Below are 15492 nucleotides of genomic sequence, written 5' to 3' on the forward strand. Positions count from 1 at the left end.
GTGATCTTCCAGCTCCGAGCGAAGCAATGTGTGGTGTGCGGGGAGCCGTCCCGGGGCGCCACCCTGCAGCCCTGCCAGCACCGTGTGCTCTGCGAGTCCTGTGTGGCCAATGCACCCGAGTGCCCCTACTGCGAGGGCCAGCCCCTCCAGTGGTGACGGCAGCCATGGTGGCCTCACTTCCTGGTGCCACCGTGGGACCACGGCCCTGAACTGCACCCACGGTTTCATGGTATTCTTGCAGACCTTAAAGGCAAACCCACAGCACCCACCGCCCACTGCCTGGGGTCTGGGTGGACACAGTAATTACACGGGGTTTGCGGTCCTGACACTACTGTGACCCATCCTGGGAATTCACATCCCAGCCAAGCACTTTTGTAAATCAAGGAATTGACATGGACGGTCTTAAGTTGCTATAAGCTGCTTTCTAGGTTCATGTTTTTTTAATATGCGATATGAAGCTTTGTATGTGTACTGTGAACTTAAAATATTTCTTATCGGTTTATTGTTAATTCATAGTATGGTAAATATATTAGATTTCATATTCTGAAATTAGTACTTATGAAATGAGCATTTATCTAGTAGTGAGAAATGCCTAGGATTTTTATAGGTTTTAAATTAAGTGCAAACAAATAGTATTTATAGCAGAGTGATTATTGAAAGACATACATTTAGATGTTTTTATTTTATGAATGGAACAGTTCCTAAACATGTGCATGCGCACACTAATTGGAAGTTTATTTCCCAACACCGAGAAATGAGGGAGCTCAATCACATGTCTACGGCCCGCGGCCACTTTTTCTAAGTGCCTGTGCCTTGCAAAAGTGAAGGGAATGGTTCCTTTGGTTTTATTTTCTCCCTTGAAACTTTGTAAGACAATTTGATACTAGCTAAAAGTGCGGCTAAGGGGGTACATTAACTTCAGAGAGCTGGTTTAGAATCTCGTGAGCAGTCCCTGCCTTCCTGGAGCTGGCTGCCAGGTATCCCAGCTGGTCCAGTTACTCCCCATAATCCTGGGACCAGATGGACTCCTGCCAGAGTGGGACAGGCTCGCCAATCTTTGGCATGTTTGACTTTAGAGCAACACTTCTGACATAGTCCTCTGATGTGTGCGTCCAGGTAGTACTCAGTCATTCGTGAGGACCTGGCCACTGTGTTAGGGCAGGTGGCTGCCCTGAGGACCTGGCTTTGTGCGGGGGTCTTGGCCCCCAAGTAGCAGCCTGGCTTCGGGGCCACAGCAGAAATGCTCCTGAGAATGGGTCTGATTTTAGTGATGACTCGAATCTTCTCTGGTCTGTAATGGGTCATTTTTTCGTAGAAATCTGGAAAGAAGTATTAGATGTCTGTAGTTTACCCCACCTTTGCTCTCAGTGAAGCAGATCTAGATTGCTGTGAGAAAATCTTTGCAGAACCTGCCGTTCGGGGTTGGGAGCAGGTACTGGCCCCTCTGGCCTGGAAGGCAATGCTGATGTTTCTACTTGCCTGGGGCTTTGCCAAAGACTTTTAATAGCATTTTTAAAGTGCAAAGTGACTAGGTAAAAATTTTTATCAGTGATTAAATTAGAATGTATTTACTATGGTAAGAAGTTTAAAACATTTTTTAACGTAAGACAAACTGATAAACAAGTTGTCATTTTAAGGTGGATCCATGACATTCCGCAGCTAGTGTGCTACTACTAAAGGTTAACTATTGACTTGGTTTTAGTGAATATTTGTTTTTAATTATAGTGATGATTTATTATTAGCTCTTAGAAATTACGTATATTTTGTGCTATTGTTATCACTGTTTAAAATTATTTTTATTAGTATTTATACACTTGTTTCCCATTTCAGGCCTTTGGCCTTTTTTGGGATAACAGGACAGTGTTTATTACTGATATCTAGCCTAGACATTTTCAGATTATAAACAATTAAGAACAATTAAGCTTTAGGTCTATTTATAAGCTACTCTGGTCAGTTCTGTGGAGGTTGGGGGCTGGAGTGTAGTGCTCACGGGCACCACCGCTGGGGCTGGGGTACAGCCTAAGCTCTCACCTTTCTCAGGGCAGGGCTGGCTCTGAGAACAGGTGTGTGGTGGGAAGACCAAAGAACCCAGAATGGAACTCCAAGGGTGCCCAGGTGCTGGTAGAGCTGTTGCTGGGGTACACTCCCAGGGGCGCTGCCCTTGGGGGTCCTCCACTCCTGCAGTAGCCCTGGTCTTCTGAGAGGCCGCACTTTGTGGGCCTCGCAGGATAAGCTGGGGACAGGCTCAGCCTTTAGGGTTCCACCGTCTGTCTGTGGATGAGGAGAGGGGAGTGCTGGGTGTAGCAGCAGAAGCTGTGTGTTGCTCAGTGCTGTCTCTTGGCTCTAGTGTTCGATATTATCGGTCATTTATATTGTCACACCACTCATGTAACTGATCAGGAGACCTCAGCTCAGTGTGGATGCTTCATTAGGGTTAATTTATGGAAGCCCCCAATCTGTATGTTTGTTCTGAGTATTTAGATGAGAATGTTATTGGAATGGAACTTCCTTAACCCAGAAGGTAGTATTTATAATGCACAATCATTTACTTGTAGTGAATTGTTTAAAGTTGTTAACACTTGTTTAAATTTTTTTACACTATAGCATTTATGCAATGGTTTACAGAATTCATGGAATTATTTTTATCAGTATGGGAATTAAAACTTTGAATCTTTATTTGTCCACATCTTTGCATACAACCCTGAGAACAGAGAGGAAGCCCATCCTCTGCCTGTAGTGTGCTTTTCCAGGGACGCCTCCTGGCCTGCTCCTCCCTCCTTTTAGAGGATGCCACAAGCATCCTATCTTCACTTCACCCCCACCCCAGGTCACAAGGTGTTCCCAAACAATCCTGGGTTGCCACGTAGCTGCTCTGCTGTCCTGTCTGTGGGTGTCTTGGAGCCCAAGTGCTCAGAGCTGGAAGTTTCTGCCAAAATACCAGGAGGAGAAAAGGTCAGGACCTGGCTCATGGGCAGCAGGTCCCAAGGTGGGCTCGGCCCCTTCCCCAGGCATGACTTACCCGCTGGATTGCTGGAGGGGATGCCATGTTGGGTCAGCACACTTTTAAGTCTTTTAATCTCGTTGGACAGTTCTTTATGTGCCTGGAACAAAGAAATTTGAAGGGAAAGTCAGACCCCCTGGCAGGAAGCTGTGTCCAGGGAAGCCAGCCTCCACTCACTGAGTCTGTACCTTATTGCAGCTCTCCAACGTTTCAAATACCAGGCCCTGAGCACCGCCTTCCTGTTGTGCTGATTCACTTTCTTCTGGGGTTTTTAAATAGCCAGCATCCTTAAAAAGTGTTTTGAGTAACTTCTCATATCCCTGCAGGTAAAGCAAGAAGAGGGAACACTTAGTTCCTGGCTATGCTGCCCTCAATCCAGGGGTGCCCACCACAGTACCTCACCTGGGCAGTGATTAGCTCATCAGCCAGGTCCTGTTCCACCTGGTCCCACCTCTGCTGCAGAGCCATGGGCAGAGCTGGGTACACTAAGATGCAAGAGAACCCAGACTTAGCTAAGCCCCTCTACCCCGCCCCCCAGCCCCAGCATACTACCTAACAAGGAGTGGGGGTGGCAGACAAGGGGTGTCTCGAAGGTCAGTGCGTAGACACAGGTGCTTGGCTCAGACACATGAGCTAATCGGTTGCTTTTTCCACAAGTAAGCTCCACCTGGGGGGAAACCTTGGTTGGTGGGTGGGTGAAGTGAGGGCCCCTCTTCCAGATCCCCTCCCACAAGGCCCCACCTTGCTCTGCCGGCTTCGGGAGTGACAGGAGTCACCGTCCCTCATCCACATGCCCCTGAAGGTGTTATTGGCAATTTCCCACTCGTGCCAGATGCTGGGGAAGAACAGAGCATAAGGCTGGATTGGGTGGGCACCACCCCAAGGAACGTGCAGCGACATACTCATCCCCATCCCCAGCTCACCCAAGGATCCCGCTGTAGGCATTCCAGCGGAAGGTCTGCTCATGTTGGGTCACGTTGTGGAATGGGCAGAACTCGTACTTGTACCTGGGGGTACAACCACAGTCAGGGGCATCCCAGCTCCTAGCCCTCCCACCCCTCCCCTCACTCACGTGGACTCCACCAGGCTGAAGCACTTGCCAGAAAGTCTGAAGAGATGCACAGGCCCTACGGGAGGAGAATGCAACGTGCTGACTCCTGTTTAAGAGCAAGCATGCAGACCAGGCAGAAAAACCCAACAACCCACAAAACTGGGACCATTCAGGGAAAAGGTTGGTTTAAACTTTGAAAATGGAGCTGAGCGTATGGGTGATGTCAGCAAAATCTCAGACTAAGGAAGCACCAAGCTCGTTTCCCTGTGAAACACTAAAAGAGCAACCAGAAGCTGTCTGGGCTAACCGCAGAGTTCTGGAAGCATGTTTACAGCAGGCAGATGGACACCAAGAACAAAAGCACCTTCAGGCCGGCAGCACAAGTGTTGCAGCATTTTCTCTTGCCCTGTGCCACCCCCACCCCAAGCGTGGTCACAAGGAGCATGCCAACTTTGTCTGCAGCATTCCAACCTGGCTGGGGGCTACCAGGACTGGTCTCCGTTTTGCCTTAGACCTCAGGTGGGAAAAGTGGGTACTTATGAAAGCTGCAGGGCACCTTGAGACTTAGAAGTTTCGGTCAAGAGGTGATGGGCAGACACACACAACAGACCACCTAAGGCCCCAGGGAGAAGCTGGGCTGATACTTGAAAATAAAAATATTCAAGAACATGCCTGCAAATGCAGCTCAGGCTGCTGCTCCCTAGGCTCAGAGTATGCCCAGCTACTGGTGAAGGTCTGCCCCAGCAGAGCCAGTCTGCAAACAACTTGTGGAGGTATCTTCCCCTTTTCTTTCTTTTTTTTAAAGATTTATTTATTTACATTTAGAGAGAGGAGAAGGGAGGGAGAAAGAGAGGGAGGGAAACATCAATGTGTGAGAGATACATTGATCGGCTGCCTCTCCCCCACCCGCCCCCCCAGCTGGGGACCCAGCCCACAACCCAGGCATGTGCCCTGACTGGGAATCAAACTGGCGATCTTTCGGTTCACAGGCTGGCGCTCAATCTTCTGAGCCACACCAGCCAGAGCGAGGTGTCTTTTCTCAAAGGCCCATTTTTCAATAAAATATTGCAAGGCATACAAAGAAACAGGAAAACACCACCTATTCATAGATAAAAACTGGCAGATCCACAGCAGAAGCAGCCCAGACACTGGACTAACTAAAAGACTTCAACAACTATCTTCAAGCGATATGTAAGCAGAGATAAAAATTATAGAAAGAACCCTGACTGGTGTGGCTCAGTGGGTGGGGTATTGTCCTGCAAAGCAAAAGGTTGCCAGTTTGGTTCCCGATCAAGGCACATGCATGGGTTGTGGGTTCAGTCCCTGGTAGGGGCACGTACGAGAGAGCAACCAATTGATTTTTCTCTCCCTTTTTCTCCCTCCTTTCCCCTCTCAAGAAAACAAAACTAAACAAAAACAAAACACATTAAATAAATAAAATTATAGAAAGAAGCCAAAAAGAAATTCTGGAGATGAACATGAAAAGTCACACAAGGGATTCAAAGCAGATCTGAGCAGACAAAGTAGAAATAATTAGTGACCAGAATAAGAGACCTGTGGGACCCATGGGAGTCCCTGAAGAACAGAGAGAGGAACAGGGAGATTAAGGAAATGATAGTCAAGAATGTCCCAATTTGATAAAAGACATGAATACATATTCAAGAAGCTCCAAGTATAATAAACTCAAACTAACCAAGACACAAAAAACAAATGTCAAAAACCAAGTCTTGTGTTTTTTGTTTGTTTGCTAGTTTTTAAGATTTTATTTTTAGATAGGGGAGTAAGGGGGAGAGGAAAAAGAGGGAAAGAAACATCAACGTGTGGTTGCCTTCCAGCGACCCTTGGTTCACGGGCCAGCACTCAATCCGCTGAACCACACCAGCCAGGGGAAAAACCAAGTCTGAAAGCTGCAAGTGACTTGTCCTCAATAAGATTATTAGCTGATTTCTCTGCAGAAACTTTGGAGACCAGAAAGCAGTGGGATGAAAATTCAAACAAGAACTCTACATCCAGGAAAAATATCCTCCAAAAATGATGTTAATAAAAGCTGAAGAAGTTCACTGTCAATTAGACCTGCCCTACAAAAAATGCTGAAGGGAGTCTTTCAAGATGAAAGGACTACACAAATCTCCCATAAAGGGCAAATTACAAAGCCAGCATTGCAATTTTGACTTGTAAATATACAGAATTTAAAAGACAGATGCATAAAAAATGTAAATTATGTTAGCAAGTGCACAAAGTTTAAAGACGTTATTTGTGAAAACAGTAATGGTGGAGAAAGCTGTATAGGAGTTTTTATATGCAATTGAAGTTAAGCTGGTATTGATATAAACTGAAATTAGACTTCAATAATTTTAGGATATTATATAATCCCCATGGTAATTATAGATAAAATAACAATATGCAGGATATACACAAAATGGAATGAATGAGAAGGAAATCAAACATCACCTAGAAAAAACAGTCAACAAAAACTAATGGAGGGCCCTGGCTCAGTCATCAGTGGATTGAGCGCTGGCCTGTGGATGGAAAGGTTGTCGGTTCAATTCCTAGGCAGGGCACGTGCCTGGGCTGCAGTCCAGGTCCCCAGTTGGGGACTTAAGAGAGGCAACCGATTGCTGTTTCTCTCTCACACTTAATGTTTCTCTCCCTCTCTTTCTCCCACCCTTCCCCTCTAAATATAAATAAAATCTTAAAAAAAGAACTAATGGAGGAAATAAGGGACAAAAACGCTACAAGACAAACTTGTCATTTGTTTCCTATAAGTCCTTCCTTTAACAATACAGGTATGCCTTGTTTTATTGTTTCATAATGTGATTTCATCAACATCAAGCAAGACCCTCTACCAGCAAAATTATGACTCACTAAAAACTCAGATGATACTCAGACTCAGATCATTTTTTAGCAATAATACAATATTTTTATCCTCATCTGAAGATAAATTTTCGCTGCTTTTAGAGAAAGAGAAACATCAATGCAAGACAGAAGCATCAACTGGTTGCCTTCCCATACGCTTCTGGACTGGGGATCCTACGCACTCAGATGGGATCAAACCTGCAACCTAGGCAACCCATGACCTTTGATTCCGGGGATGCTCCAACCAACTGAGCCACACAGGCCAGGGCACAATAGTTATTGTTTTAACTAAGGTAATGTACATTGTTTTGTAGGCATAATGCTGTATTGCACACTTCATCCACTACAGTAAACACAACTTTTATATGCACTGAGTTTCCAAAAAAATTTGTGTGACTCACTTTACTGCAGTATTCATTTTATTGCAGTGGTCTGTTACCAAATCCACAGTATCTCCTACATATGCCTATAATTATTTTCAATGTAAATGGGTTAACCTCCCCATTCAAAAGGCACAGACTGGCTAAATGGATTTAAAGGAAAAAAAAAAAAAAAGATCCCACTATATACTGCTTATAAGTGACTCACTTTAGCCCTAAAGACACAAGCAGGCCTTGGCTGGATGGCCCAGTTGGTTGGAGCATTGTCCCATGCACCAAAAGGTTGGTTGCAGGTTCAATCCAAGGTCAGGGTGCGTATGGGAAGCAACCAATCCATGGTTCTCTCACATCAATGTTTCTCTCTCTCCCCTTCTCTCTTTAAATAATAAAACATATCCTTGGGTGAAGATTAAAAAAATAAAAAGATACATGTTCAAAGTGAAAAGATGGAAAAAGATATCTCATGCAACTGTTAACCAAAGAGATCTGGGGTGGCTACAGTAATATCAGACAAAATAGACTTTTAAGTTAAAAGTAGTTCAAAGAAATAAAAAAGGGCATATATTGATATAAAGGTCAATCACCAAGATAATTATAAGCAGACACACCAAATGTCAGAGCCTGAAAATATATGTAGCAAACACTGACAGAATTGAAAGGATAAACACAGGAATACAGTGCTGAGACACGTCTCTACTCTGTGCTTCAGAGGAAATAAAGGACTTGAATGACACCGCAAACCAACTGGACCTAACAGGCATGTAGAACACCCAGCAACAGCAGACTACGCACTGTTTTCACAAAACATTCTCTAGGCTACAACATATATTAGGACACAAAACTAGTTCTTAATAAACTTAAAAAAAACTGAAATCATACAGTTTCTTTTCTGATCAGAGTGAAAACCAGAAATCAATAGCATACAAGCGGGAAATGCACAAATAGATGGACATTAAATGACACAACCTTAAACAACTACTGGGTAAGAAGAAATCACAAGGGAAATTAGAAAACACTTTGAGACAAAAATGAAAACACAAAATACCAAAACTTAGAGAATACAGTGAAAGCAATGCTAAGAAGGAATTTATAGCTGTAAAGACATTCAAAAATACAATCTCAAATCAATAACCTAACTTTCACACCTTGAGGAACTATAAAAAGGGCATAATAAACCCAAAGCAGCTGAAGGAAGGAGGAAATTAATCAGTAAACCCACACGTTGGTTCTTGGAAAAGAGCCACAAAATGGACAAACCTTTAGCTAGATTAAGGGAAAAAATTACTGAAATTATTAAAATCAGAAATTAAAGGATAGACAGTCCAAGCAATTTTACAGAAATAAAAAGGATTATAAAATATGAACATATGTACACCAAGAAATCCCAAGAATCACACAATCACCATTTCTTCTCAAACTTTTCCAAAAATACTGAAGGGAGGAAATCCTGCCTGACTCAATTTTCTGAGGCTGCATTACCCTGACAACAAAGCCAGAAAGACACATTACAAGAAAAGAAAACGACAGACCAACATCCCTTATGAATATTAATGCAATATCCCTCACCAAAATACTAGCAAACTGAATTCAGTAGTACATTAAATGGATTCTACACCAAGACCAAGGGTTTATTCCTGGAATGTAAGGATGGTCCAAAATACAGAAACCAATCAATATAATACACCCCACTAATAGCAGGAGGGGGTAACCACAGGATTAATTCAATTGTTGCAAAACAAAGCACCTGACAAAATTCAACACTGTTGCACCATAAAGCACTGAACAAATGTGGAAGAGAATGAGCCTTCCTCAACACAGAAGGGCATTGATGCACAACCCATAGCGAATATCATATGATACAGTGAGGCTGAAAGCTTTCCCCCTCTAGGATCAAGCACAGGGCAGGGATGCTCACAGCACTGTTATTCATTCAACTTCATACCGGCAGTTCCAGTCAAAGCAATTAGTGGGGGGGGGGGGGACAGGGAGGAGGATTGGAGAGGAAGAAAAATTATTTTGTTATGTTTGCAGATGACGTTTATATATATAGAAAACCCTACAAAAATCTGTGAGCTAATTCAGCAAAATTGCGGGACACAAAATTGATTCTCAAAAACCAGTTGTGTTTCTATACACTAACAATGAACAATCCAAAAAACAAACTTAAGAAAATGATTCCATTTACAACAGCATCAAAAGAAAAAAATATTTAGGAATAAATTGAGCCACGAAGGCACAACACTGGTACACTGAAAACTACAAGATACTGCTGAAAGAAATTAAAGACACATAAATAGAAAGTGATCCTGTGTTCACAGATAGGTTTAACAGTAAGATCTCGAACAATCCAAAGTGACCTACTGATTCAAATGCGATCCATGTAAAATCCCAATGGTATTTTCTTCTTGCAGAAATAGAAATTCCATCCTAAAATCAAATTAGATTCTCAAAGAACCTTAAATTGCCACAATCACCTTGAAAAAGAACAAAGTTACAGGATTCATGATTCCTGATCTCAAAACTCACTTCAAAGCTATAGCAATTAAAACTGTGGCACTGGCATAACAACAAATAGGCAAATAATTCGACAATACCATTCAATGGGGGAAATAGCAGTGTTTTCAATCAATGGTGCTGGGAAACTGAACATCCATGCACAGAGGAATGAAGCGAGATCCTTACTTTGCACCATATACAAAAATTAACTCAAAAATGGATCAGAAGCTAAAACCATGAGACTCAGTAGAAAACACAGGGGAAAATCTTTAGGACATTGGCTTTGATAATGATTTTTTGGACAACACACCAAAGACAAAGGCACCAAAAGGAAAAAACTAAATAAACTGGACTCCACAATTTAAAACTTTTATGCACTAAAGAACACTATCAAGAGAGTGAAAAGACCCCCGTTTTTTGCAAATCACTTTTCTAATAAGAGTAATATCCAAAAAATATACAGAACTCTTGTAACAACAAGAAAAGCCCAAACAACCACATTAAAAATGGAATCAGTCATTTCTCCAAAGCTATACAAATAGCCCAAAAAGCAAATGAAAAGATGCTCAATAATACTGGTCATTAGGGAAATACAAATCAAATCCACAATGAGATTATCACTTCACATCCATTAGGATGGCTATTATTATTATTTTTAAAGTAACAAATGTTAGAATGTGGAGAAATTGGAACTTTTTGCATTGCTGGTGGGAATGTAAAATGATGCACTTGCTGTTGAAAACAGTTTGGCGGTTCCTAATAAAGCTAAACATAAGAGTTATATGATACAGTGAACCGACTCCTGGGTATATACCAAAGGAACTAAAAGCAGGGACTCAAATAAACGATACTCTACATGCATGTTCATAGCAGCATTATTCACAACAGCCAAAAAGTGAAAACAAACTAAGAGTCCATTGACAGGTGAACAGATAAAACAAAATGTAGTATATACATACAATATATATGTGTATTCAACCTTAACGTGCTACAACATGGATGAACCTTTAAAGCATTATTCCAAGTGAAATAAACCAGTCACAAAAGGAAAATCGTGATTCCACATCTTTGAGATACTGTCATAACTGATCCGAGCTGCTAAAACAAATTCCCACAGACTGGGTAATACAGAAATGACAGAAATTTATCTTTTACATTTCTGGAGGCTTGGAAGTCCAAGATCAGAGCACCAGCAGGGTTGAAGTCTGGTTCCCAGAGGCCACCTTTTCTCTGTTTCCTCACGTGGTGTGGGACAAAGGATCGAGCAATCTCTCTGGAGCCTCTTTTATAAGGCAGAAATCCCATTCGCTATGGCTCCACCCTCATGACTTAAGCACCTCCCAAAGGCTCCACCTCCTAATATCACCTGTGGTGTTAAGATTTCAATATATGGGGACTTCCAGCCAAGGTGGAGGCCTAGACAGACACCCTCCACAACTAAGAAGGAATATAACTACCTCAAAACTAGAAACCACCAGAAGTTCCAGAAAACCAAGCTGCATGGAAGTCCAAAAACAAAGCTATAAAGAAGAAATACGCATCCAGACAGGCAGGAGGGGCAGAGTCAGGGCGGAGAGGACCCGGTGTGGTGGCGGCAGCAGCAGCAGCAGTGGCAGGCCGGTGGAAAGTCCAGTCACACGTTTTAAGAAGTCGGGAGGGACACCTGGGGAGCGTTCCCAGCTCCTCACCAGACTGACAACTCACAGTCCCAGCACCGGGGAAAATCAAGCCTCATTGCTTCTGACTGTGCAAAGCAGTGGGGGTTGGGGTAGAGGAAGAAACTGCCGGTCTCTCAGCAGAGTCCGCTTGTTTAAAGGGCCCTCATGGTCCTCGAATGTCCAAAGACCCACCTACTTTGGGAAAGACAGCCAGGGCAGCAGCTAGAGGTGCCAGTTTCATACGAAAGTAGGAGAAGTGCCTGGGGCAACTGCTGAGCAAGCAGCATTGTTCCCTCTCACACCCCTCCCCCACATACAGCGCCAAAACGTGGTGAAACCGGTCTCCCTGTACTGATGAATCCCTAAGGTTCAGCCCCTTACAATGTAACAGGAGTGACAGCTCTACCTAAGACACAGAGGCAAACAAACACAGGAGCCTGTCAGAATGAGGAGACAGAGAACTATGGCCCAAAAGGGGGAACAGATCAAGGTTCCAGTAGGAAACTAAGCGACGAGGAGATAGCCAACCTAACAAACGAGGAGATAGCTCACCTAACAGACACAGAGTTCAAAACACTGGTGATAAAGATGCTCACAGGCTTGACAGATATCCTTAAGTATGGCAAATGCATAAGGGAAGAAGTGAAAGCTATGCTAAATGAAACGAAGGAAAATCCACACAAAACCAGTGGTGAAGGAAGGAAACTGGGGTATATACCAATGATTTGGAACATAAGGAAGAAAAAAACAGTCAACCAATGCAGAATGAGGAAACAAGAATTGAAAAAAACGAGGAGAGGCTTAGGAACCTCTGGGATAACTTTAAGCATGCCAACACCCAAATCATAGGTGTGCCAGAAAGAGAAGAGGAAGAACAAGAAATCAAAAGCTTATGTGAGAAAATAATGAAGGAAAACTTCCCAAATTTGGTGAAGGAAATGGACATACAAGTCCAGGAAGCACATTGGGTCCCAAAGAAGCTAGACCCAGAGGACCACACCAAGACACATCATAATTAAAATGCCAAAGGTTCAAGATAAATGGAGACTCTTAAAAGCAGCAAGAGAAAAGCAGAGTTACCAACAAAGGGGTGCCTATAAGACTATCAGCTGATTTCTCAAAAGAAACTTTGCAGGCAAGAAGGGACTGGCAAGAAGTATCCAATGTGATGAAAAGCAAGGACCTACAACCAAGATTACTCTATTCAGCAAAGCTATCATTTCGAATGGAAGGGCAGATAAAGTGCTTCCCAGACAAGGTAAAGCTAAAGGAGTTCATTATCACTAAGTCATTATTACATGAAATGTTAAAGGGACTTAAACTTAAGAAAAAGATCAAAACTATGAACACTAAAATGACAACAAACTCACAACTATCAACAACTGAATCTAAAAAATAAGAACAAAATCCAACTAAGCAAACCAGAATAGGAACAGAATAATAGGTATGAGGATCATTTGGAGGGTTACCAGCTGGGAGAGGGGAGGGGGAGAAATGGGGATATGGTGCAGGGATTAAGAAGCATAATTGGTAGGTACAAAATAGACAGGGGGAAGTTAAGAATAATATAGGAAAGGGTGAAGCCAAAGAACTTATATGAACAACCCATGGACATGACCTAAGGGGGTGGAATTGCTGGAGGGAAGGTGGGTACTGGGTGGAGGGGAGCAAAGGGGAAAAAATTGTGATACTGTAACAACATAATCAATAAAATATACTTTAAAAAAATTTCAATATATGAATGGGGGGGGGGGTCACAGACCACAGCAGGTACCCACTGTAGTGACATTCCCACAGAGAGTGCACTACGGTGGCACCAGGGCTGGGGTGAAGGGTGAGGGGTTCATGCTAGGCAGAGGCTCAGTTTGGGAGGATGAAGCTCCGGAGGCAGATGGTGGTGATGCTTCCCAACAATGAGAATGTGCTTAATGCTCAGAACTGCACAGTAAACAGTAAAAACTAAAACAGTAAAAAATTTTGTATATTTTATAATAAAAAGGGAGGAATTCATATTTTCTTAGGCTTGCAAAAAACAAAAATACAAAAACAAAGAAAACACCAGAAGGTTAAGTCACAAAATAACAACAAACAAAAATAATGTGATACTGGCATAAAAAATTGACACACAGATCAATGGAATAAAATAGAGCCCAGATATAAACCCATGAATATGTGGTCAATTAATTTATGACAAAAGAACCAAGAATATACAACAAAAAAGGGACAGTCTCTTCAAGAAATGGTATTGGCCCTGGCTGGTGTGGCTCAGTGGATTGAGTGTCAGCCTGTGAACCAAAGGGTCACTGGTTCGATTCCCAGTCAGGGCACATGCCTGGGCTGCAGGCCGGGTCCCCAGTTGGGGGAATGTGAGAGGCAACCACACACTGGTGTTTCTCTGACCTTCTTCCCCTCTCTCTAAAAATAAATTTTAAAAATATTTAAAAAAAGAAAGAAATGGTATTGGTTAAACTACACAGCCACATGCAAAAAAGGAAACTAGACTACTAACCTCAACATACATAAAAATTAATTCAAAATGGATTAAGAGCTTGAACATAAGATCCTAAATCATAAAACACCTAGGATAAAATATAGGCTGTAATCTCCTTGACATTGATCTTGGCAATTACTATTTGGATCTGACTAAAAAAGGAGAAAAGAAAAGCAAAAGTAAACAAATGGGACATCAACTAAAACTTTTTTGTACAGCAAAGGAAACCAACAAAATGAAAAGGCAACATACTGAATGGGAGAAAATATTTGTAAATCATCTGTCTGGTAAATGGTTAATATCCAAAAATATATAAAGTATTAATACAATTTACCCTGGCTGGTGTGCCTAAGTGTATTGACCGCCAGCCTGTGAAACAAAAGATTGCTATTTTGATTCCTAGTCAGGGCACATAACTGGGTTGTGAGCCATGTCCCCAGTTGGGGGTATGCAAGAGGCAATCGATCAATGTTTCTCTCCCTCTCTTTCTCCCTCCCTTCTCCTCTATCTAAAAATAAAATCTTTAAAAATTTTTTTTAAAAATTCAAATAATGAAGGAAAACTTTCCTATTTGGCAAAGAAAATAAGACATACAAATCCAGGAAGCACAGAGAGTCCCAAACAACCTAGACCCAAAGAGGCCCACTCCAAGACACATTGAAATTAAAATGCCAAAAGTTAAAGATAGAATCTGAAAAGCAGCAAGAGAAAAGCAGAGTTATCATACCTACAAAGGAGTTCCCAGAAGACTATCAGCTGATTTCTCAAAAGAAACTTTGCAGGCAAGAAGGGGACTGGCAAGAATGGACTGGCAAGAAGTATTCAAAGTGATGAAAAGCAAGGGCCTACAACCTAGATTACTCTATCCAGCAAAGCTATCATTTGGAATGGAAGGGCAGATAAAGTGCTTCCCAGACAAGGTAAAACTAAAGGAGTTCATCATCACCAAGCCCTTATTATATGAAATGTTAAAGGGACTTATTTAAGAAAAAGAAGATCAAAACTATGAACATTAAAATGACAACAAACTCACAACTCTAGCAAACAACTAGAACAGGAACAGAATCATAGGTATGGGGGGTTATCAGCTGGGCGGGGGAAAGAGAAATGGGGAAATGGTGCAGGGACTAAGAAGCATAATTGGTTGGTACAAAACAGGCAGGGGTAAGTTAATAATATAGGAAAGAGTGAAGCCAAAGAACTTACATGCACAACCCATGGACATGAACTAAGGAGGGTGGGACTACTGGAGGGAAGGAGGGTACTGGGTGGAGGGGAGCAAAAGGAAGAGAAAATGGGACAACTGAAACAGCAAAATCAATAAATATACTTAAAAAAGAATTCATACAATAGCAAAAAAACAATCCAATAAAAAAATGGGCAGAGGATCTGAATAGACATTTTTCCAAAGAAGACATACAGATGGCCAACAGACATATGCCAAGATGCTCTAAGTCACTAATCACCAGAGAGATGCAAATCAAAACCACAATGAAAAGTCATCTCACACCTGTTAGGATGGCTATTATTAAAAAGATAAGAAATAATGAGCATTGGCA

The 15492-nt window shown here is 42.3% G+C and overlaps 2 protein-coding genes across 4 annotated transcripts in view; one reads left to right on the forward strand and one right to left on the reverse strand.

Annotated features, from left to right (window-relative positions):
* The window catches only part of UNKL (unk like zinc finger), a 49430-nt gene extending 46754 nt beyond the window's left edge, over positions 1–2676 (forward strand). For both annotated transcript variants that reach the window (XM_090277326.1, XM_090277324.1), the window contains one exon: positions 1–2676. In XM_090277326.1, the coding sequence (XP_090133452.1) occupies positions 1–156 (156 nt within the window). In that variant the 3' untranslated portion in view covers positions 157–2676.
* GNPTG (N-acetylglucosamine-1-phosphate transferase subunit gamma) overlaps positions 2652–15492 on the reverse strand; it is a 26499-nt gene continuing 13658 nt past the window's right edge. Inside the window, exons 4-11 of one of the 2 annotated variants that reach the window (XM_090277323.1) lie at positions 4074–4128; positions 3925–4008; positions 3743–3836; positions 3554–3668; positions 3404–3486; positions 3190–3321; positions 3020–3101; positions 2652–2926 (exon numbers count right to left, since the gene is read on the reverse strand). In XM_090277323.1, the coding sequence (XP_090133449.1) occupies positions 2829–2926; positions 3020–3101; positions 3190–3321; positions 3404–3486; positions 3554–3668; positions 3743–3836; positions 3925–4008; positions 4074–4128 (743 nt within the window). In that variant the 3' untranslated portion in view covers positions 2652–2828. Of the gene's footprint in view, positions 2927–3019; positions 3102–3189; positions 3322–3403; positions 3487–3553; positions 3681–3742; positions 3837–3924; positions 4009–4073; positions 4129–15492 lie in introns of both variants that reach the window. The other variant, XM_090277322.1, reaches the window with a different exon arrangement.

This window comes from Furipterus horrens, unplaced genomic scaffold (assembly GCF_987537825.1).
Source record: "Furipterus horrens unplaced genomic scaffold, mFurHor1.1.pri manual_scaffold_5, whole genome shotgun sequence".
Lineage (NCBI taxonomy): Eukaryota > Metazoa > Chordata > Mammalia > Chiroptera > Furipteridae > Furipterus > Furipterus horrens.